This window comes from Pygocentrus nattereri, chromosome 13 (genome assembly GCF_015220715.1).
Source record: "Pygocentrus nattereri isolate fPygNat1 chromosome 13, fPygNat1.pri, whole genome shotgun sequence".
Classification (NCBI taxonomy): Eukaryota; Metazoa; Chordata; class Actinopteri; order Characiformes; family Serrasalmidae; genus Pygocentrus; species Pygocentrus nattereri.
In genome coordinates, this window is record NC_051223.1 from 9,481,973 (window position 1) to 9,504,403 (window position 22,431).

At 44.0% G+C, this 22,431-nt stretch overlaps 1 protein-coding gene and 1 long non-coding RNA gene across 3 annotated transcripts in view; both read right to left on the minus strand.

Annotated features, from left to right (window-relative positions):
• kansl1a (KAT8 regulatory NSL complex subunit 1a) overlaps positions 1 to 21,083 on the minus strand; it is a 39,266-nt gene extending 18,183 nt beyond the window's left edge. Inside the window, exons 1-2 of one of the 2 annotated variants that reach the window (XM_017720524.2) lie at positions 20,602 to 21,083; positions 13,215 to 14,579 (exon numbers count right to left, since the gene is read on the minus strand). In XM_017720524.2, coding sequence (XP_017576013.1) covers positions 13,215 to 14,512 — 1,298 coding nt within the window. In that variant the 5' untranslated portion in view covers positions 14,513 to 14,579; positions 20,602 to 21,083. The remainder of the gene's footprint in view (positions 1 to 13,214; positions 14,580 to 20,601) is intronic. The other variant, XM_017720522.2, reaches the window with a different exon arrangement.
• On the minus strand, positions 1,950 to 4,679 carry LOC119265005. The gene is made up of 2 exons (XR_005131330.1): positions 4,647 to 4,679; positions 1,950 to 2,125 (listed from the first exon to the last, which is right to left on the minus strand). It is a non-coding gene; the product is annotated as an uncharacterized LOC119265005 (long non-coding RNA).
• Positions 21,084 to 22,431: the final 1,348 nt, after the last annotated feature.

Genomic DNA, 22,431 nt, shown 5'->3' on the forward strand with positions numbered 1-22,431 from the left:
CTGCATGTATCTACGTGCGTGTCTTGTCTGTCTGTCTGCATGTATCTATGTGCGTGTCTTGTCTGTCTGTCTGCATCTATGTGCGTGTCTTGTCTGTCTGTCTGCATGTATCTATGTGCGTGTCTTGTCTGTCTGTCTGCATCTATGTGCGTGTCTTGTCTGTCTGTCTGCATGTATGTATGTATGTGCGTGTCTGTCTGTCTGTCTGCATGTATGTATGTATGTGCGTGTCTGTCTGTCTGTCTGCATGTATGTATGGGCGTGTCTTGTCGGTCTGTCTGCATGTATGTATGTATGTGTGTGTCTGTCTTGTCTGTCTGCATGTATGTATGGGCGTGTCTTGTCTGTCTGCATGTATCTATGTGCGTGTCTTGTCTGTCTGTCTGCATGTATGTATGGCCGTGTTTTGTCGGTCTGTCTGCATGTATGTATGGGCGTGTCTTGTGTGTCTGTCTGCATGTATGTATGTATGGGCGTGTCTGTATGTATGTATGTGCGCGTCTGTCTGTCTGTGTATGTATGTATGTGCGCGTCTGTCTGTCTGTGTGTATGTATGTATGTATGTATGTGCGCGTCTGTGCTGCGCGTCTGTGCGTGTGCAGCTGTCTGCGCGTCTGTCTGTACGTGCGTGTGTGTCTGGGTCTGTATGCGCGTCTGTCTGTCTGTGCGTATGCGTGCGCATGTCTATCTGTCTGTGAGTGTGGGTGTGTCTGCGTCCTGTCTGTCTGTCTGTCCTGTGCGTGCTTGTGTGCGTCTGTCCCGTCTGTCTGTCCTGTGCGTGCTTGTGTGCGTCTGTCCCGTCTGTCTGTCCTGTGCGTGCGTCTGTCCTGTCTGTCTGTCCTGTGCGTGCGTCCTGTCTGTCTGTCTGTCCTGTGCGTGCGTCCTGTCTCTCTGTCTGTCCTGTGCGTGCATGAGTCTGTCCTGTCTCTGTCTGTCCTGTCTCTCTGTCTGTCCTGTCTCTCCTGTGCGTGCGTCTGTCCTGTGCGTGCGTCTGTCCTGTCTGTCTGTCCTGTGCGTGCGTCCTGTCTCTGTCTGTCCTGTGCGTGCGTCCTGTCTCTCTGTCTGTCCTGTGCGTGAGTCTGTCCTGTGCGTGAGTCTGTCCTGTGCGTGCGTCTGTCCTGTGCGTGCGTCTGTCCTGTGCGTGCGTCTGTCCTGTGCGTGCGTCTGTCCTGTCTGTCTGTCCTGTGTGTGCGTCTGTCCTGTCTCTCCTGTGCGTGCATCTGTCCTGCCTGTCTGTCCTGTGCGTGCGTCTGTCCTGTGCGAGCATGCGTCTGTCCTGTCTCCCTGTCTGTCCTGTGCGTGCGTCTGTCCTGTCTCTCCTGTGCGTGCATCTGTCCTGCCTGTCTGTCCTGTGCGTGCGTCTGTCCTGTGCGTGTCTGTCCTGTCTCTCTGTAGGTCTGTCCTGTGCGTCTGTCCTGTCTCCCTGTCTGTCCTGTGCGTGCGTCTGTCCTGTCTCTCCTGTGCGTGCATCTGTCCTGCCTGTCTGTCCTGTGCGTGCGTCTGTCCTGTGCGCGTCTGTCCTGTGCGTGCGTCTGTCCTGTGCGTGCGTCTGTCCTGTGCGTGCGTCTGTCCTGTGCGTGTCTGTCCTGTCTCTCTGTATGTCTGTCCTTTGCGTGTCTGTCCTGTCTCTCTGTATGTCTGTCCTGTGCATGTCTGTCCTGTCTCTCTGTATGTCTGTCCTGTGCGTGTCTGTCCTGTGCGTCTGTCCTGTCTCTCTGTATGTCTGTCCTGTGCATGTCTGTCCTGTCTCTCTGTATGTCTGTCCTGTGCGTGTCTGTCCTGTCTCTCTGTATGTCTGTCCTGTGCGTGTCTGTCCTGTCTCTCTGTCCTGCCTGTGCGTGCGTCTGTCCTGCCTGTGTCTGTGTGTGAGTATCTGTCTGTCTGTCTGCATCTCAAATCAGTTTCTGAATTCTGTGCATCATTATTCGTCTAAATCAAAACTCACACAGTGCCAGTTTAAAACATTTATTAATTTATCACAAAACCAAGACACTAAGAGACAGATGAACATAATTTTAAACTTGTTCGGCGATGGATCGTCTCACATTAACAGCACATTTATCAAACTTATCATAGAGGAGAGTTTTCTAGAAAGGTGGAGTGAGCTGGAGCTTCAGCTTCATCACTGCCAAATAAAAGGAGAAGCAAAGAAACAATCCTGGTTAAACAGTTTAAAGCACGAGCGTTTTACAATTATAGTTAAAAGTTTTCATTGTTACCAACTATGGGAGCACAATGAGCACATTCATGTGCACGTAATAGTTCGATAACTGCAGAAAATCCCATCAACACGTTTTTTCATGCAATTGAGTAATCAGATAATGTGAAACTCCAGGTCTACATGAGTCAGCGAGTAAACTCACAGAATAAGACAATGTAAACTAACTGCTTTGCCTGAAAATATGAACATACATCATCTAGAAGATGAAGAATATTTAAATCCTTAATTTCGTCAAGCATGTATTTGGTTTCAGCATCACTCCGGAAATGTTTTGCTGCGCCTCGCGGTGACGCTGCATGCTTATTTCCGGTACCGCTGTCTGTTTTCGCACATGCTCAAACTGATGAACCAGAAAGAAATCAGAGTAAGAGTTCACAGCACTGAAAAATCTGAGTACTGAGCTAAAATCCAGCCTCAGATTTCTTGTTCTTACTCCAATCTAAGAAAGAGCGTGCTGCTCACCTGACAACTTGAATAATCAGATAACTGCAGAAATACGATTATGATCAGATTATCGAGTCCATTGAAGCACTATTGGCACCAATAAAGAAAACTATTATTGCTATTAACATTAGTATTATTACTACTATTGGTCCAATAATGGAGTTATAGCTGATATTTTAGTGTCCTACTTTAACTTCATACACACACAAGTACAGTTACCAACGTTAAGCTCTCTGAAATGGAGCATTGTGGGCAACATCACCACCTCATGAACACAAGACTGCGGTGCAGTATTGATGGTCACTATAAGATGGTGGTGTTATTGTATCAGACCAGAAACTCCACACTACTTATTACACTTTGGCAATACTGTCCATGATACAGTCATCCGAATAAAGTTACCCTAACCTGAAACAGATATGAGTGAGTGAGCGCAGCAGAGAGAGAGAGAGAGAGAGAGAGAGAGAGAGAGAGAGAGAGAGAGAGAGAGAGAGAGAGAGAGAGGCAGAGAAGAAAAGGGGAGAGGGAAGGACAAGAGGTTTAACAGAGTCAAACGCAGCTGGAACGCTTGAGTCATTACAGGAAAAAAAAACTACACAAAAAGAGCAACAGAGGAGGAGAGTGAGAGAAAAGAGGAGGAGGAAATAAAGAAGGGAAAAGGACACAAGGGTAAGAGATTAGGAGATAATGCGGAGGGGGGGGCAGAGAGAGAGAGAGAGAGAGAAAAAAAAAAGAAAACTAGGGGGGAAGGTTACATAACACCAAGGAGTGGGCCGAGCAGAGAGAGAGGAAAACACGGAGAGGGCAAAGAAAGAAAGCGAGAGAGCGAGAGACAGCAGGAAAGAGAGCGAGGGACAGACAAACAGAGGGGGGGCAGACAGACAGAGACAGAGACAGAGAGAGAGAGAGAGAGAGAGAGTGTGAGAGAGAGAGAGAGAGAGAGAGTGTGAGAGAGAGAGAGAGTGTGAGAGAGAGAGAGAGAGTGTGAGAGAGAGAGAGAGAGAGAGAGAGAGAGAGAGAGAGAGAGAGAGAGAGAGAGAGAGTGTGAGAGAGAGAGAGAGAGAGAGAGAGAGAGAGAGAGAGAGAGAGTGAGAGAGAGAGTGAGAGAGAGAGAGAGAGAGAGAGAGAGAGAGAGAGAGAGAGAGAGAGAGAGAGAGAGAGAGAGAGAGAGAGAGAGAGAGAGAGAGAGCGCGAGAAAAAGAGGGACAGCGACAGACAAAGAGAGCAAAACAGAGAGAGCGCGCGAGACAGAGAGAGAGAGAGAGAGAGCGGGACAGAGTAGAGAGCGGGACAGAGGAGACAGAGGGACAGACAGACAGACAGACAGACAGAGACAGAGACAGAGAGAGAGAGAGAGAGAGCGTGACAGAGAGAGAGAGGGAAAGAGTAGAGAGCGGGACAGAGGGACAGAGGAGAGAGAGGGACAGACAGACAGAGAGCGATAGACAGACAAAGAGAGCGAGAGAGAGAGCGCGAGACAGAGAGAGAGAGCGCGAGACAGAGAGAGAGAGCGCGAGACAGAGAGAGAGAGCGCGAGACAGAGAGAGAGAGTGCGAGACAGAGGACAGAGACAGCGATAGACAGACAAAGAGCGCGAGACAGAGGAGAGAGCGAGCACGAGAGAGAGAAAGAGAAGGACAGAGATAGAGGAGAGCGCGAGCGAGACAGAGGAGAGAGCGAGAGAGAGACAGACAGCTTTAGACAGACAGAGACAGCTTTAGACAGACAGAGACAGCTTTAGACAGAGAGCGAGAGAGAGAGCGAGAGAGAGAGAAAAGGGGGCAAAAACATGGACAGACTGACAGAAGATGAGAGGAACTAAGAGAGACAGGGAGACAGATACAAAAGGAAACGGACAAAGAGAGAAGAAAGAGACTGCAACGCTGTGTCTGATCCACTCAGACCAGCACAACACACTAACACACCACCACCATGTCAGTGTCACTGCAGTGCTGAGAATGACCCACCACCCAAGTAGTACCTGCTCTGTGAGGGTCCATGGGGGTCCTGACCACTGAAGAACAGGGTGACAGAGTATCAGAGAAACAGATGGACTGGACTACAGTCTGTAACTGTAGAACTACAAAGTGCACCTAAACAGTAAGTGGAGCTGATAAAATGGACAATGAGCGTAGAAACAAGGAGGTGGTCATGATGTTATGCCTGATCGGTGTTTATTTTGTATATTTTAACACTGTTATATGAAATACAGTAAAAATCTGTGAGAGAAAATCTTTTTTTTATATCGTCTAATCCCTATACACAAAACTCCATCTCTGAATTTTAAGGACTAAATTAAATGAGGCAATAACTGCTTGAAAGAATGAACGCACACTGTAAACATCTGGTTTCCTTGAGAAATCTAAGGGGCTCAGAAAAGACCGTCAGGGTTTATACCAGGAGTCGGAACCATGCGGCTCTTTACTGCTCCATTGTGGCTCCACAGCAGAATTAGATCAGTAGATAAAAATAAAATAATCCTCCCTTACAGTAAAAAAGCTCTGCTGAACGTTCAACACAGTTTAACAGTAAATGGTCTTAAACTCTGGAGTTAATGTAGAACTGTTGATTCACCCTTAAACCCTGAAGATCAGCACAGACTGCTGGTCACCATAGCAACAGACAACCTTGCCGAGCTAGTAGCTAGCAAAACGGCATAGAGAGACATTTAAGACGAACACTGATAATTTAGAGACAAATGGATTTATTGGTGTTTATAGTCACTCCAGTTGATTTCCTGATATGATTAATCTGCAACGAGAAACTGACTAAAAAGTTGCAAAGCTTAAGTCAGTTTCTCGTAAGAATTTTCCCGTTCCACTTTAAATGGCACTGGATCTTTTAAGGTGGAACTGAAAATTCTAACAAGAAGCTGGTGAATGTGAAGCGACTTCAGCCTCGGAAAAAGTCAGACTTTGAGAGACATTTTACAAGAAACTGTTCTACTTTTGGAAAAGTTTCCTGCTGGAGATGCAAGAAAAGTGGCTGTAGCTGAGCTGAAGCTGAAAGCAGAGCAAAGTCAGTCTGTGTTTATGTTTATATAATATTTTTACCCTTTACTAGAACTTCAGCCCATACTGGAGGCACATTTACAGCCAAGACGGTAAAATGGACATATGATGTTGAGGCTCCCAAGGTGGTTTGATTTTTTGTTGAAAGGACAAAATGGCTCATCTTAACATTTGGGTTGCGCCCCCTGGTTTGTAGCAATAAAGAGTTTGGGGAGTTAAATTTTCCTCTGTTCCTCACAGCCGACAGAACCATTTCTACTAACTAAAATCTGTTTAACAAACAAACACTACGCCTTCAGTGCACAGCGACAGACAGAGCGAAAAGGCTTTATGGTCCATACTGACACAAAAAAAAAAAAAACGTTCGCCTTTGAAAAATCCACCAACACGTCCAGGGTCAATGTCCTGTGACGCACAAACTACACACACGCCCTCAGTCGCAATCACAGCTCAGCTGGCTTCAGCTCCTCTGAACTACTGGCCAAGTAGACATGAAGTGAAAGGCTGATGTCATATATACAGAGATCAGACAGATCTGGTGAGACACAAACTTTCAAGCAACAGTTTGGAAAAAAATTAAACGTGCACAAATTATGCCTCAAGCCAAACGATCAGCCAAGACGTGTGGTTTAGTTTAGTTCCCATATATTACAACACAAGGCACTGTCCTATTCGGCCCGCAAAATCATTTTAATTCTCTATTAATAATCAGCCCATTTCACCATGAACTGCACTACAACTCCCAGCATACACTGCCCAACAACGATCTCTGGGACTGCACCAGGAAAACAAAACTATTTCAAGCAAAAAACCCACAGTACATTGTTTTATGTAAAACAATGTTTGTATTTATTTATTTATTTTTAATAGTTCAAGTATTCAGTGCTTTTTTTGCCATTGTAGTTCTGGCTTACTTTAAATAAACAATGGGGGTCATAGCAAAATATTAAGTAAAAATTATATAAAAACACAGCTGGTCCAAGGATTTGTTGTGATTTTTTTTTTTTATAAATATGGCCCTTTTAGTGGTTGAGATTTTAGGTTTCTCGGTGTACACTTCAAGTCAGATGCCACCTACAGCTGATCCGTCTGCTCTATTGCTTAAAGGTAGCTTTAATTTATATGACTCAGATGCGTACATTTAATGGTGAAGATGTAAATAGAGTGTCACTCAGAGTGGTTTGGTGTGAAACGCTGCATTCTAGAGAAACTTACCGAGCCAGAGTTGTTCACAGTGGTGGTGATGGGAACCAGACGTCCAATTCTAACTTTCCACGTCGCTCACAGAAGCAGTGTGTGTGAATCAGGCCTATACGTGAATGGCTGCTTGAGAATGACTTTATTCATATTCACTGTTTTGCGGTTACATTGTTTACGTATGATTTGGTGATCATTCTACTTTATTTAGGCTATTAATTCATTTGTGGGATTTTTCTATATGCGTGCTTCCGACCACTCTGGGGATCTAATTTCTGCCCGCTTTCGCGAGCAACACTGAAAAGTACTCTTGCGCCGTAAGATATTGTGTCAGGTCCTGCAGGAATGCAGACATCTAACAGAGGGCACACAACTACACACTTAATCCACTGGGGGGCACAAGCTTCCCTCCAGGTACTCTGGGGGAGCATAAAAGCCTCAGAAGTAGAGTCAGTTCGGAGTGAGTTCGGAAAGTGTGGCGGTACCGAACTTGACTGTGAAAGCCGACAGAGACCCTCCTCTGCTGGGTCGTTGTTTGGTGTGGTATTTTTCCCTATCTTCCCACTTTTAAACTGAACTGACGAGCTTGTTCTCTTTGTCCTGGAGGGACGGCGCTTGGGCTGGACTGGAGAGATGGAGGTGAGCTGGTTTTTGCCCAGTAACACATTCACCTTAGCTTTGTACTGATAAACACATCACTATCACACATGTAGGTTAGGGGTTTGATTGGGCATGAAGTTTAACCTTTTCAACTCCTCTGGACCACTGGTGGCTCCAAAACGCGCTGTCATGTTCTTCATAACCTTTATATTTCATAAACTACATTCAGAATCTGGGCATCCTATGAGGCTGTAACTCTTCTCTCCAGTCTAATAGTTGGTGTCATTTTAAACCCTTACAATAAAAGAAGCTGAACTCAGTTTGTTTTTCTACTGAAAGTCGACCTATTTTTCCCCAAATCTGGGCTATAAACTATAAACAGACGGCGTCTCTTCAGTGATCTGCTCTGTAAACATTACTTTTATAAAAATAACAAAGAGCGTCTGAGATTTTTGGCTTTCAGCTGTAAATTGTAAGCATATAGTGACGTGTAGATTATAAAAACATGTTCTGTTCATTTGAGGGGAGATTTTTAAATAAATAAATGCGTTTATTTCATGCAGTTACTGAATAATTTGCCTTACAATTTGGTCACAAAAATTCAGATGGACAAACCAAAATATACCCCAGTAAATAAGAGACCTTAGACTAGAACAATAATTTGTCGTTGAACCTTTAACACTGAGATTTTTCTCAGATACTTCTGAAAAACAATATATTATCTGGAATGTATTCTTCTGTGTAACTGCAACCTTTTTTCTCCTGTTCCCCAGTTAACCAGATCTCTCTTCACAAACCCTTATGGCTACACAAATATCAGAATTAGTTGGAATATACATTCCTATTATCTACACCAGCCTCGCAGCTCCAGCGTGAAACTAAAGCAAACATGTTTAGGCTGATTGATTACATTTGGGGTGGGGTGGGGGGTGTTGCTGGGTAAATCAGATCTTTTGCCAATGGCATTAAATGGCGATGAGCTCATCATGAGCAACACAACCAGGCATACATACAAAAATCAGATGCCAAATTAAAGCACAGTATATTGAAACATAGATTTAAACTATAGAACAAGAAAACCGAGTGTAGATGCCATTCCTGGAGCGCCTAACAAATAGAGGGGCTCAAATCTGACATCCACACTCTCCGCACATGGATGTTTGATTATTTAGGTCAAATGTTCAAAGGCAGCCATGCCTGGAGGCAGGAAAAGCCCCCCCGCCAGCTCCCCTCATGAAAGGTTTCCATTAATAATCAGCCTAAAACATCAAGCAGCCTGCTTACCGCGTCAACACCGCACACCTGCTACTTAAGGGCCTTTTCACTTCCCTAAACACGGAGGCCGAAAAGGGAACGAATGTGCTGGATAGCAGTGAAACCTACTTGTCCCAGTCTTGCAGTCTTAAAGATCCAGACTGGACAGAAGTCACCTGCATCGGGAAATGTGTTTTTTAAGCCGTCTTCAACTCCTTGAGACCACCGGTGGGTCCAAAACACATGTATGAGACTGTAACTGTCTTCTTTCCAGTCAAATAGATGATGTCATTTTAAACCCTTATAATAAAAGAAGCTGAACTCAGTTTGATTTTCTACTGAAAGTCAACCCATTTTTCCCCAAATGTGGGCTATAAACTATAAACAGACGGCGTCTCTTCAGTGATCTGTAAACATTACTTTTATAAAATAATACAAAGAGTGTCTGAGATTTTTGGCTTTCAGCAGTAAATTGTAAGTATATAGTGATATGTGTAGATCATAAAACACGTTCTGTTAATTATAGGGGAGCTTAATAAATAAATACATTTTATTTCATGCAGTTACTAAATAATTTGCCTTAGGATTTGGTCACAAAAATTCAGACAAACCAAAATATACTCTGGTCAATAAAAGGTTAAGAACTTTTCCTCTAATGCTGAAGGTGCTCATTCCCTCCAAAACTCAGCCTAGAGTCTGGGCTGCTCCCTCTCTTTACACATGTGAAACAAATAAGGTGTGCAGGAACTGGAAAAAAGGATTTGCATGAAAGTGAAACCACAAAATTGGAGTTCTTCAAAAATCCCTCCAGCAGAAGAGCTGCGGTTCACTTTGATTTCCAGCGAATCAAAAAACACCACAGCACTCTCCTTCGCTCCGTTTTCCCCCTTTTTTGCAGCCCCAGGAAATTTAACCTTGCTGGTGTTTTTTGAGCCAGAGTGCGGCCAAGGAGGAAGGGCGAGAGAGACTTCAGACGGGACGGTGTTATGACAACACGATCTATGATCTCACCGAGCAAACAAGGCCAAAGTGGAAATTAACAGAGTCTCTCGACAAAGTTCAGCATGTGGACTCGCAGGCAGAGGCTTGTGTGCCTCAATCAGGACACTAAACCAAAGCTACAGACGCAGGAACTGACCATACATCACCTGCACTACTGCTCCATTAGCAGAAACAGCCTTCCCTGTGGTTCTAGCTCAGTTCAGCTCCTCAACAACGATAGATTTTCTTGCATTAACTGCGAACCAAGAGCACTGCTGCTATGAAGGACACAAAGAATACAAACCAGAACTTACAGCTCCCAAACATTAACAATTTCCAGCTCTCACCACTCAAAGATGATCAAATCAGGCAATAAACTATCTAAGCAACGTCATCTCACATTTAAGTCCATGGGCAAACTGTTTAAGACCTGATATCATTTCTTCTTTTTACCCCTACCTCTTGTTTTTGAGTGTCAATTTGCCCCTTGGAACTGAGTTATAAAGGTTGGATATATATGGGTTGAAGTCTTCCGCTATGAAATAAAAAAGAGCATTACTTCATTAACAGCTACTAGTGCTGCTCTGTAGGTGACCCTGCCCGCCTGCATTGACAGCAGAGGAGGGGAAGTTCAGCTCTTCACTGCTGGGCTTTAGTTACATTTAGGGATCATACGCCTTCAAAGAGGAGGGCAATTATTTATTATCACCCACCCCTTATTCTTCAGTGATATTAAGCTGAAGTCAGATATTCTCCAGCTTCTTGTTTGAATTTTCCAGTTCCACCTTAAACGGACCAGCACTGGCGCTTCAGGCATCAGAACTGATGGACTATTTAAGGCGGAATGAGAACCCCCACCCCCCTCCCCTCATATCACTTTGTTTGGAGGGTCATGCAGCCCTAACACTTTGCCCAACCCCTCTATCTCAACAAAAATCAGACTCGGGACACCCCACCCCTAGACGTGAACTCTCAAAAACGAGGGCTAAGGGCTCAGTGTTGGGGGAAAGGGGTGAAATGGGATTGGGTCTAAAACCCTGCATGGCAAAAATGCATGTAAATGTCCATCAATCTGCTTCGTACACAAGAGCAGCAGGAGAATTTAACAAATACATTTTCATCATTCAAGCTAACAAGCCAGAGCCAAATCATCAAGAGGGTAAATTTTAATCCTAATTAAACCAAATATATAAGCGCCACACGCCTAATAGAACTCATGCATTGGACAGAGATGACGGGGGAGCCATAAATGATCGATCATCTCTCATCTGTTATAAACACACACTTTTTTAAAAATTCGGGATCTTGAACGTAAATGACATTTCTTTCGCCGAAATTCAATCGCCGAGATCTAAATTAAAAAAAAAAAAAAACACTGGTCACAGTTTACTAACTCAGATTTCGTTACAGTGGTGGCGGCAGGAACCAGTGGTCACTAAAATTAGCCAGTGATCACTAAAATTCATTATTCAAACCCACCTGCATACCCACATATGTCTAAGTGGTAAAACAGCTGCAAAAATGGAAAATCTTTAGGGGACCATGTTCCCTTAAAGCGCCCCACACTTCCCCCTCCACAGAACGGATATAATAAGCAAGCAATAATACATTCAAATAATCACTTTTCACCAAACCTTGAGTTAAAACTATTGTAAAACAGTTATCAGGCCACATATTCATAACCATTTCATGTAAGGGAGCTTCAAGAGACTTTAAATGCTTCTGCATCTTGGTCTTAGTACTATATGTAGTGTGCAGCCTAATAATCCGACTAAAATCTCAATTGTTCGATTGAGGCCATTCGGAACACAGACAGGCAGGCAGACAGACAAGCAGACACACACATTTTCTAAGCCATTTCTCCCTAAGGGTCGCAGGGGGTTGCTGGAGCCTATCCCAGTGGTCATCAGGCGGAAGGCAGGATACACCCTGGACAGGCAGACAGTCAAATCGCTGGGCCATTCAGAATACAATTTCTATTTTTTTTCTATTAGCCCAGAGGCAGGTAATCCTGTAAATAATCCGTTAAATAGAAGAATAATATCCGTGTAAACGTCTCTATCCGATTACATTCCCTATCAGAAAGTTTAAGTCCATTCTGCGTGTGCGTCGCGTCATAGTAAAAGTTTATACCGTTCAACAAGGCAGAAACTGGTCTGCAGAGGAAACTACGTTTATGCTCTGATCTTTAAAAGGTGGCGGTGGGATGGACGTCCAGCTTATGCCTTCCTCAGAACACGACGTCTTCCTCTTGGCCTTCTTTAATAAGGACATGTGAAGGACGTTTTCCTGAGTCTGACGTCATTTTAAAGCAGTTAAAAACAAGCACTGCTCACTGCTGCTCATCTCACTCTGTCTGGACCTCACGTGATTCTGGTTGTCATGGTAACGGTTACTCTAAGCAGTTCTCAGTGTGTGTCATTTTGAATCTGATTACAGATTGATGAGCAGAGTGAGAATAAAAACCTCACTCTTAGTCTGTAATGGAAATGTGCTCAATCGGATGTAAACACATCCATCTGTTTTCATCTTGAAGGTTAAATATCGCAGAACATTTGGTGATTTCTTTTTTTTTTTTTTTTAAGTCCCTGTTGGTTGCTTTGGGGGAAAACCACCCTCTGCAAGTGAAAACTACAGGTGCTGCCTGTACCATCTGAAGCCAAGAGTGCTCTTCTAAAACACCACACTCTGGTAATAGGCTGGTGGTGTAGGTGGCAGTGAATGTTGCTAAATTGTGCTTCGAACGGTGTGAATAATTTTAAAATGACCATCTGAAACTTTCTTGTGCCGTAATTATGGGATGTCTACAGGCTTCTACACAAGACGATACATACCAACAGTAAAACGACATCCCAGACGATGGGATGGCGTGTCATACCTGTGTGATAGATGTCATTCAAACTGTTCCCACCAATCGAACTGTTCGAGGGTTTGCCCTCGTTCACACTGTTCTAGAAACATTCACTTCCTCCTTTTGTACTGTTCTAGAATGTTCTCTAGCATTCACACCAGGAACGCACCAAAATTCTGCTTCAGAATTTTTTTTTTTTGCCAAAGGAGGATCAATTTTGTAAATAGGACAAAATTTATAAAACAAAAAAATTCATAATAAATCAATTATAAAAAAATCTGATGGTTTGGATGACTGCCCGTCTGTTAGGGTCTGTCATGGCACATACTGCAGTAATTTTAGTACATTTTTCATTAATGTAACCCAATTTTGATTATTACTAGCAAGTTTTTTGATCTTCTGTTTTGAGTGTCCTGAATTTCTGTTTGTTTTCAATTTTTATTTTGATGCTTCACTAACTGTTCTAGTGTTATTTCACTACCATTCACAATGTTTTATGATGTTCTCTCCTCTACTCACACAGGATTATTTCATAAATCAACTCTTTATTCTAAATCATTTGTGTTTGTGTTTGAGATTTGTGTTTTTTGGCTCTACAAAAAGTACAACCAATCACACAACTGCCTGAACTTAAACACACAGCAACAGTACTTACAGTTTGACATGCCTCTGCTCGATGTCCACCCTGGAAAGCTCCTCTTCCTCCACGTCGCTCTCGCCCCCCGAGCTGCTCTCCGTGGCGTCTGAGTCGAACTGCGCCTCTGCCGTTCGCAGGTTCGTGCTGCCGCTCAGGTGCAGCTTCTCTAGCTCAGAGGGGACGAAGCCTCCTTTCAGGAAGTTGCCCAGAGAGTCCGTGTGCAGGCTGTCCCTGTGGCTGAAGGCGGAGCTCTGGGTCAAGGCTCGGTCCAGGAAGCCTGATAGCTGCTGTCGGACATGGCGCTCCACCTGCTTTGCCTGCACCACTTGCAGCCTCTTGCAGAGGCGCTGCAGACGCCCCGAGATGTCCGTGTGCCGGCGCCGGCTCTGCTGGGCCCGCTCCTGCAGGAGAGCCTCCAGGTTGAGGGAGGAGGTGGGGGAAGGACAGTGAGGGTCTGGGAAAGTCTGGGGGTCAACACTGTCAGCACTGTTCGTTTCAGTTAACGCCACAGCTTTGGAAGAATGGAACCAGCCACTAGAGGGCGCACAATCTGTTTCCGATTTAACGTCCGCGCTCGCAGGCGAGAAACCCGTTTCCTCTTGTGCTCGACTGAAAACTTCAGCTGACTCTCTATGGTGTTTGGCGTCTCCTCTCGGTGCAGAAATCAAGGGCACGACGTCTCCAGACTTCGAGGACAGGGGTAACAAAGCTTCCCCGCTGGCCAAAGGTTTGGCGTTATCGCCGTTCACTGTGGCAACACAGCCTTTCTCCGGCAACGCTGTGCTGGGCACGGCCACTTTCTTGGCCAGGCCGTTAACAGGAACCATGGCGCTTCCTCCTGCTCCTACAGCTCCTCCTCCGTTGACAAAGCACTTCACCTGTCCTCCTCCGCTCAGCGCCTTACGCAGCATGAAATCCCCACCCTCGCTGCCGTTGAACAGAGAGCCGTTCAGCAGGCCGTGGCTCTTCAGGACACCCTGCACCTTCAAAGATTCCTTCGCCACGTGTGCCACATCCGAGCACAGGTAGGAGGCCACCAGCGGTTGCAGCTTGCCCAGGCTCAGGGGCTCCTGTGGCTGGCCCTTGCCGTTGCAGCAGCAGCTCCTACAGCCGTCTTCGGAGTCCGGGGGGAGACGGCGCTTGCCGTTAGCAGCGGTGGTGGATGAGGACACGGAAGAAGACAGGAGGAGATTAGTGGTGTTGCCGTTGGTCTCTGCGCTGCCGGGGGAGAGGCCGGAGGAGGCGGCGGCCAGCTTGAGGCGGATTTGGCGGGCTTCGGCTGGGGCGTCGGTTAGAGCGGGCGCCATCGCAGCCATGCAGGGCCGGGGGAAGGGCAACGGCAGCCTGCTCCTCCGCTCCGGAACACCAGCCCACCTACAAAGCCTGAGACAATGGGAAAAGACATTTTATTCAATTCGATTCAGAATGAAGCTTTATTTAGACTCTAAATGTACACAGAAGACGAAACTTCAGAGCCAAGTTGACAAAACTGTAAGGAATCAGAGAGGTAGATAAAAAACTTCAAGAGGTCAAGTCAAAGCTTATTTATATAGCGCTTTTTTTCTTTTCTTTTTTTTTTTTTTACAACAAATCCGGGTCCGAGTCCAAATGCCAGTAGCGACAGTGGCAAGGAAAAACTCCCTAAGACCAAGACATAAAAGGGAACCTATCCTCCTCTGGTCGACACCGGATAGCAACAGCACACATTAAATATATAAAAAAATAAAAAATAAACTGGTCGAGTAATAAAAGCAAAATGAGCTTCTTAATGACATTCGGATAAGAGAGCAGTTCAGAATTAAACTCCATGTAAACAGACAAATAAACAGACTGACAGTTGCATATATCTATAAACAAACATAAATTTGTGTAAATACATTCATAACTTGCATAATCAAATTTTCCTAAACCCCTTTTTTTTCCCTCTGGAAACTTTGTGCTACACAACACTTTTTACTACATCTGTATTTAGACAGACAGATACAGTCAGATGGACAGACAGACAAACCATTTGCACAAAATACAGGGGCTGTGAATTTTACAGTGTGTGCAAGACGCTTACAAAAGTCTGGGTTTACAGGTGTGTTTGACATATGATAATCCGAGGAAATCAAAGAGCTTCACAAAACGTGAAAGTCAATATGCACACATACTAATTGTCTCAAACACGATACGACATGAAACCGACTGCCATGAGAGGCCTCCTCGAAGAGAACCATGAATAACGTTGTGATTCAGCAGTGAGCTGGCGATGTCCTTAACTTGCTTGAGGTTCAATGCCTATCACTCTCTCTCACTTAGTTGACGCAAGAGAATTAAGGACATCTGCAAATTCCAGACGAGCTGACCTTCGTGTTAGCATCTTGAGCAGCACTACTGAAGATGATCTAAAATAGGGGTACTTAATTACAATTCAATAAGGTCCAGTTACAGAAAATTTCCTCAAGCGAAGGTCTGGATCATAATGTCCAGCCTGCGTCATGACTCAATGCCATATACTGTTTACTGAAGTAGCTTTGTAGGAATATCAACATCTTATACAGTCGACAACTGAATATCAATCAAATAAAGACAATTCAGCCAAATTTCAACAACATTTACCGTCAGTTATCTCTTTTTAGAGGACGACATGTGAAATAACTTCCCACTGACTCACTTTCTTCTCTGACTGCTGTTTGTCTCCTGTCTGTGCTTCACTCACTGGAGTCTCTGCTCACCGTAATGCACAAATCTGATTGGCTCAGTAGTGTCACATGTGATATGTACAACGCATGCGATTGGTCTGTGAACCTCCTGGGCTGCTAAATCTACTGTAAAGGCTAGAAAAGCTACGCAGATTAAAATAAGACAACCAGGTCTAAACTATATAATTCTCCATAGTTTATCAGTTTATCAGGCCCAGGTCCGCATAGGACAGCGTCTAGGTCTGACCTCTGCCCTAAAACAACCTCTTTAGCACAACGATCGAGACTTACGTTGTTATCTGAAAGCTTATACAGCCCAAATAAAATTAGAACAACCTCAGGAAACCATGCAGAGCCGTAAGTCATAAAGCGAGTTGAGCCTTATCAGTTCACACCTAAGATAATACGCTCAGCTGCCCTTTACCTTCTGCCTGACTTGGACTCAATACTGGTGGACCGAATGAGGCTTCAGTGACATCAACAAAGGCTTGAGGAAGGGGGTTGGTGTGGGGGCTCATCCGCTGGCACACAAGTGACCACTACTGTGGTAATTCCATTCATACTTATATAAGCGCCGGCCATCCCCTCTTCCTCCCCTCCTCCTCCTCCTCCTCTTTAGCAGACCATCTGTGTCAGTGGAATTAGGGATATGCCTTTAGGTGTCTGAGATAGAAAATCTGTGCTCGGCTATGCACAGACAAGGCAGCCTATATTCATCAACTGTTCAATAACCAAGGCAAATGGAATCTGTCATAGAAAGAGAGCTATTAAGATTATGCATTGTGCTTTTTGTTATACAAGAAACCAGAATCTACTGCTCTTGTATTTGAAAACAACCTGCATTTTCAAAAAAAAAATAATAATAATAAAAACACTGGCATATGGATTCTGGACGGTGACAATAGTACTGTAACTACCCCTCACCCTAAATCCAACACAGCATTAAAACCATGTTTTTTTTTTTGCACCAGTTGACCACAAATGACAATACAAGACTGTATAATACATCATTTATTAATCACTGTCAAAGCAGTGGCTTTTGTGATACGGATATGGATGCAGTATAAAAACAAATCCTGACATAATAAGGCAACAAATCACTCATTTACAATGAAGAGGAGCCAATTATATGAGCCAATATATGTACATAACAGCAGATTTAATAGAAAAACATCTCATCAGAATAAACTGATAATATACTGATTAAATAAACTTTGAAATTGCTAAATTAAAATAGCTTGAATGTCGGGGCAAACAGGAATAAATACAGAGAACAGAACATGTAAACAAAACTCAGCAGCAGCTAAAAAGTAAAAGATAACACAAATAAAAACAATAACACTGGTAACACAAGAACTAAAGCATAACTGTTTATGGTTGTTTTGTGGGTCTAATAAACTTACATTTTCGCCAAAAGTCACAGTCTGTAAACGTATCCTAAGCCTGTTTGTCATGTATCATAAGACCCAGCGACATCTCGATACCAAGCCACATAATCATGATAAAGCATTTCTGTCCATATCAGTCACTGGCCTACAAATCCCGACTAGTAACTAGGTTAATATGTCAGAGAAGCAAACACGAAGGACAAAGTCAGTTAATGTTTAACAAAGCAAGAAACAGGACGAGAAACCGGCTCTACCTAAAACCGTAACTACGCCGAGAGCTGACGCAACGGCAGGTCTGTGTTCAAAAGACCAGAATCACAACTCATGAGGACGACTACTGGTTTATTACACTGGACTTCTGCGTGGTGTTTCATTAGAATTACTAATTCAGCAGCCAACTCACATCTGACCATTTTTGCAGAGCAGCTAAGTTAAAGGGCCATTTGACCAATTTTATAAAATATCTGCATAATTGAGTGTTTACGATGTAAACGGAGTGATTCAGAGTGGGACTGGTGCGAAATGGTTCGGTGTCTTTACAATATTGGCGATAGGAACCAGGGGTCGCCACGATTGCGTAAACCTACACGAGTTTCACACAGAACGTCAATTTTAGTGGGGAGTTTGGAGGAATAAAGAAATTTAAGCTGTGTGAAGCGCAACAAGTGCACTTTGGCCTTAAATCATCCTTTAACTGAGATGAAATTTGTGTAAAATTTGAGTAACGTTTAAGGTGAAAGTGAACAACAACTCAAGTGTGTTTTAGACTCTATAGGTTTATTGTCCAAGTTAAATCGAAAGTTTTAACCGCATTCCTTAAGAATTTAACTTAAACATAAAAAAAATGTATAATGTGAGCAGCTGCAAAGCTGCCAGAGCTGCATGTGACTCTAAAATGACTGAGAAAGCAGCGAAACACCAGGTGAACATCCAGAACCCCTGCATTTGAAACATGGTGACCAAATGTTGGGCAAATAATTGATCAAGTACTATGAATAAATAAGCAAATACACAGTCAGAATAAAAATTCACATATCAAAACATCTTGAAACACCACCTGCCATTCAGCTCAGTTTCCCAGGCCACTCTGTGCAAGTTAAAACTGAATAACAGCAGCGATGACACTGATAAGTGATGTTACGCCAGCTTAATGTAAGTGTTGGTTTATTACACTGGGTTTCTGTGTGGGGTTTCATTAGAATTACTTGTGCAACAGCCAACTCACAGCTTAAAGGGCAATTCCACCAATTTTTCAAAACGTCTGCATGTCTCAGTGTTTAAAATGTAAACAAGTCACATGTAAACAAGAGTGGTTTGTTGTGAAACGGTTGATTGTAGAGACCCATTTCTTTACAGTGGTGGTCACAAGAACCAGGGGTTACCAAGACCACAACACAAATATAGCCATTTCACTTACTACCCAATACCACCAGTGAACCTACATGAGTCTTCTGAGTTCTATATGCAACGTCGATGGTAAAATCTGAAACATTAAGCTTTCTTTGGGGACTAGGATTCAAACACAGCTTCATCATACAACTAGTGTAAAACAACACCTCTTAGAGGTGGACGTCTGGTTCCTATCACCACCGTGAACAGTACTGACTCTGTAAGTGTCTCTGGAACAGAATGTTTCACACCAAACCACTCTTAATTGCTTTGTTTACAGAGCAGCCGTCTAATTATGAAGAATTTTTGAAAAGTGAGTGGAGCTTCCCTTTAAGTTACTCATCACATTATCCAGATATGTACATACGTAGGTGGATATATGAGGTTATTTGTCAAACCTGAAGGCTGATCATGCAAAGGGCGTTTCGTTTTAAGTGAACAAGCATGAACAAAATCTAAAAGAAGATGAAATACGGTGAGCCAGTCAGTATTTCCTCATCATTTCCGCCTCACCGAGCCATAAAAATGTGCTCAGTGTAACATGAAAACAGCAAATATGGCTTAGAAATACAGTCTGTCCCAACACATGACCATTTAAACTCGTTTGTTAGGCAGAAAAACGGGGATTAAACGAAGCTAGAACCAAAAGAAACCCATAATGTTATCTAATAAGGTTACTGCTCTGCAGCAGCAATGAGCCCAACCCAAGGCGAGGCGCTCACAAGCCTACTGAAAGAAAGCGCTAGCCTTAAAGGGGAACTCCACCAGTTGTTCTAAATTCTTCCATAATTGGGTGATTAATACGTAAACAAAGTCATTCAGATGAGTTTGGTGTGAAACGCTCTGTTCTAGAGAAACTTGCGAGTCAGGATTGTTCATAGTGGCGGTGATAGGTACCAGACATCTACCTCTAAAATCTCCATCACAGAAATGTATTAATTTAACTCACGTGAAAGGGTAATGAATACTCAGCCTGAAAGTTTTGTGATAGTGTTAAAGCGCATTTTAATCAATTTATTTGAATCCGTTCGTGGCATCTTCAAAACCCCATATAAACACCCAGAAGACACGTGTAGGTTCACGGGTGGTTTTGCATAACATTAGTAAATAAAACGGCTATTTTTGTGTTGTAGACAGGTGACCTCTGGTTCCTATCACCACCACTGTGCAGACAACGGAGTCTCTACAACCAGCCAATTCACACCAAACTAGTCAATGGCCCTTAGGGACTGAACTGTGCAAATTCTGGAAAATAGGTGGAGCTCCCCTTCAACTTGCGCCAAGTTTCCCTCATTAACCAGCTCCCATTTCTGTACAAATATAAAACAGTGCAATGCGGTTTCTAGAGAATCGACATGTTCTTAAAATTACCAAAAAAAACCCAAACTGACTCACTAGATCAGAGCTGAACTTCGCTTCTTATTCGAATTCCCCCGTTCCACCTTAAACGCTGCAGCAGTTACGTTCTGGCGCCTCGGGCCTTCTGGCGCAAGAATGGAGCTGCTGCACCATTTAAGGTGGAACGGGGGGATTCAAATAAGAAGCTGGGGAATGGTAGCAAACAAGTGCCCGACTTGTTTAACCCACTTCGCTTCACTATAAAGCCAATTAAATCCAATGTTAGGCTTTTGTGTGAGCGCCTAACTAATAGAAACCACCTCTGAGTCGGAGTTGTAACGATTTATATAACGGCTAACGCAGCCAGTACGCTCCCGCTTAGCCTGTAAGATTAAAAATATGATTAAAATATACACCCAGAAACAGACTTTAAGTTAGGCTGAAGAGAAATGAAGCACATGATTTGACCTCAGTATCGCGGAAAGTGCCGCCACGGCGCGCCGGAGTGTGTTTTTATGTGTTAAAAGTGCCTTTTTTCCTGGTTTATGTAACGTTAGCCCGCTGCTCTGAGCTAGGCTACTACACAAAGGAAAGGAGGAACCTTACCACGTGACGGCCGCGCGCTGTCCGGGGGAATTTCAGCAACGGCTCCTCACACGATTCGGTCAAATATGTTCGCTTTTAAAAGCAAAAAACGGCTACAGAACGGGACGAAGGAGCTCCTCGGGCCTTCCCATCGCCTCCGCCGCGGGCAGACGCCGCTCTCAGCCGGGAGTCCCCTCGGTTTCGGTCCGTAATCGCGAAAATGGGCGAGAGCCGACTCACACCGCGCTGCCGTCACTGCTCGGTAGATTAAGGACAACAAAAACACCACACTTTCCCACCAACATCCACCTTTTTCAGGTCTCAGCCGCGAGTCCCGTCACTGTGCGGGGCTATTATTGCGACTGAGGTGACACAGGCCGCCGGGCTCGGCGTAGTTTTCTCATCGTTGGAGGGAGAAACGTACGGAAGATGGCGGCTCGTCCGTCTCCCTCAGCTTTGGCTCCAGCAGCTCGCAGTCAGCGCGCCCAAGTGCGCGAGAAGGCAGAGCCGCGCGGAGCCCGCGCGCGCGTCCCGCCGCAGCCGCGAGAGGGCGCTGCGGCAGACGCGCGCTGCGGCGGGGGACCACAGGGGGCGCGCGCGCTCACTCACTCACTCTTCTCTCATATCCCGCAACAAGGCAATGGTTCCGTTTAGAACCATGAGTTCCATACACGGTTCTTCAGATGGGTGGAGAATCATGTGTTCTGTTTGAAAAGGGTTCTTCTGTTGTAACAAGCATGACATCATAATAGAATAACCCGTTTCAAAAAGGTTCTGTGTGGAGCAGTCTACAGCCCACTTGGCATCAGTCTGAAGAACCTTTTCGTGATGCAAAGACCCTTTTAATTGTTCAAAGGGTTCTGAGTGATACATCTGTATAGAACCATTTTCCAAAAGGTTCTGTATGGAATCATCTAGAGCCCATTTGGCATCAATCTGGAGAACCTTTTCATGATGCAAAGAACCTTTTAATTGTGCAAAGGGTTCTGAGTGATACATCTGTATAGAACCATTTTCAAAAAGGTTCTGTATAGGACCATCTGCAGCCCATGTGGCATCAATCTGGAGAACCTTTTCATGATGCAGAGAACCCTTTAATTGTGCAAAGGGTTCTGAGTGATACATCTATATAGAACCATTTTCAAAAAGGTTCTATATAGAACCATCTGCAGCCCATTTGGCATCAATCTGGAGAACCTTTTCATGAGGCAGAGAATCCTTTAATTGTGCAAAGGGTTCTGAGTGATATATCTATACGGAAGAACCCATGAAATGCCATCATTTTCACAAAGGTTCCATATGAACCATATGCAACATACTGTCCATCAATCTGAAGAACCGTTTCCATACCATGCAAAGAAAGATTTAAGCTTGAAGTGGTTTAATATAGAACTTCACCACGCAAAGAACCCCTACTAAAGAACCCTCGAAGAATCGTCTTTATAAAGAGTGTAACAATAAATAGAACCCTTTTTGGTGCTATATAGAACCATTTTCAAAAATAACACGTTCTCCGTCAATCTGAAGAACCCTGTCATGATGCAAAGAACCATTTAATCATGCCATCAGAACTTTTAGTGTTTATGCTTCTATATACTAAAGAACCATCTATATATTAAAGAACCATCAATTTTAAGTATGTAGAACCAACCATTTTCACAAAGGTTCTATATTGAACCATGTACAACACGTTCTCTATCAGTCTGAAGAACCCAATCACCAACAAAGAACCACTTAAGCATGACGCGGTTTACTATAGAACTCATGGTCCTAAACAGAACCATTCCCTCTACTAAAACCATTGAAGAACAACAGTTTTTACGAGTGCAACAATAGAAAAAAAACTCTTTC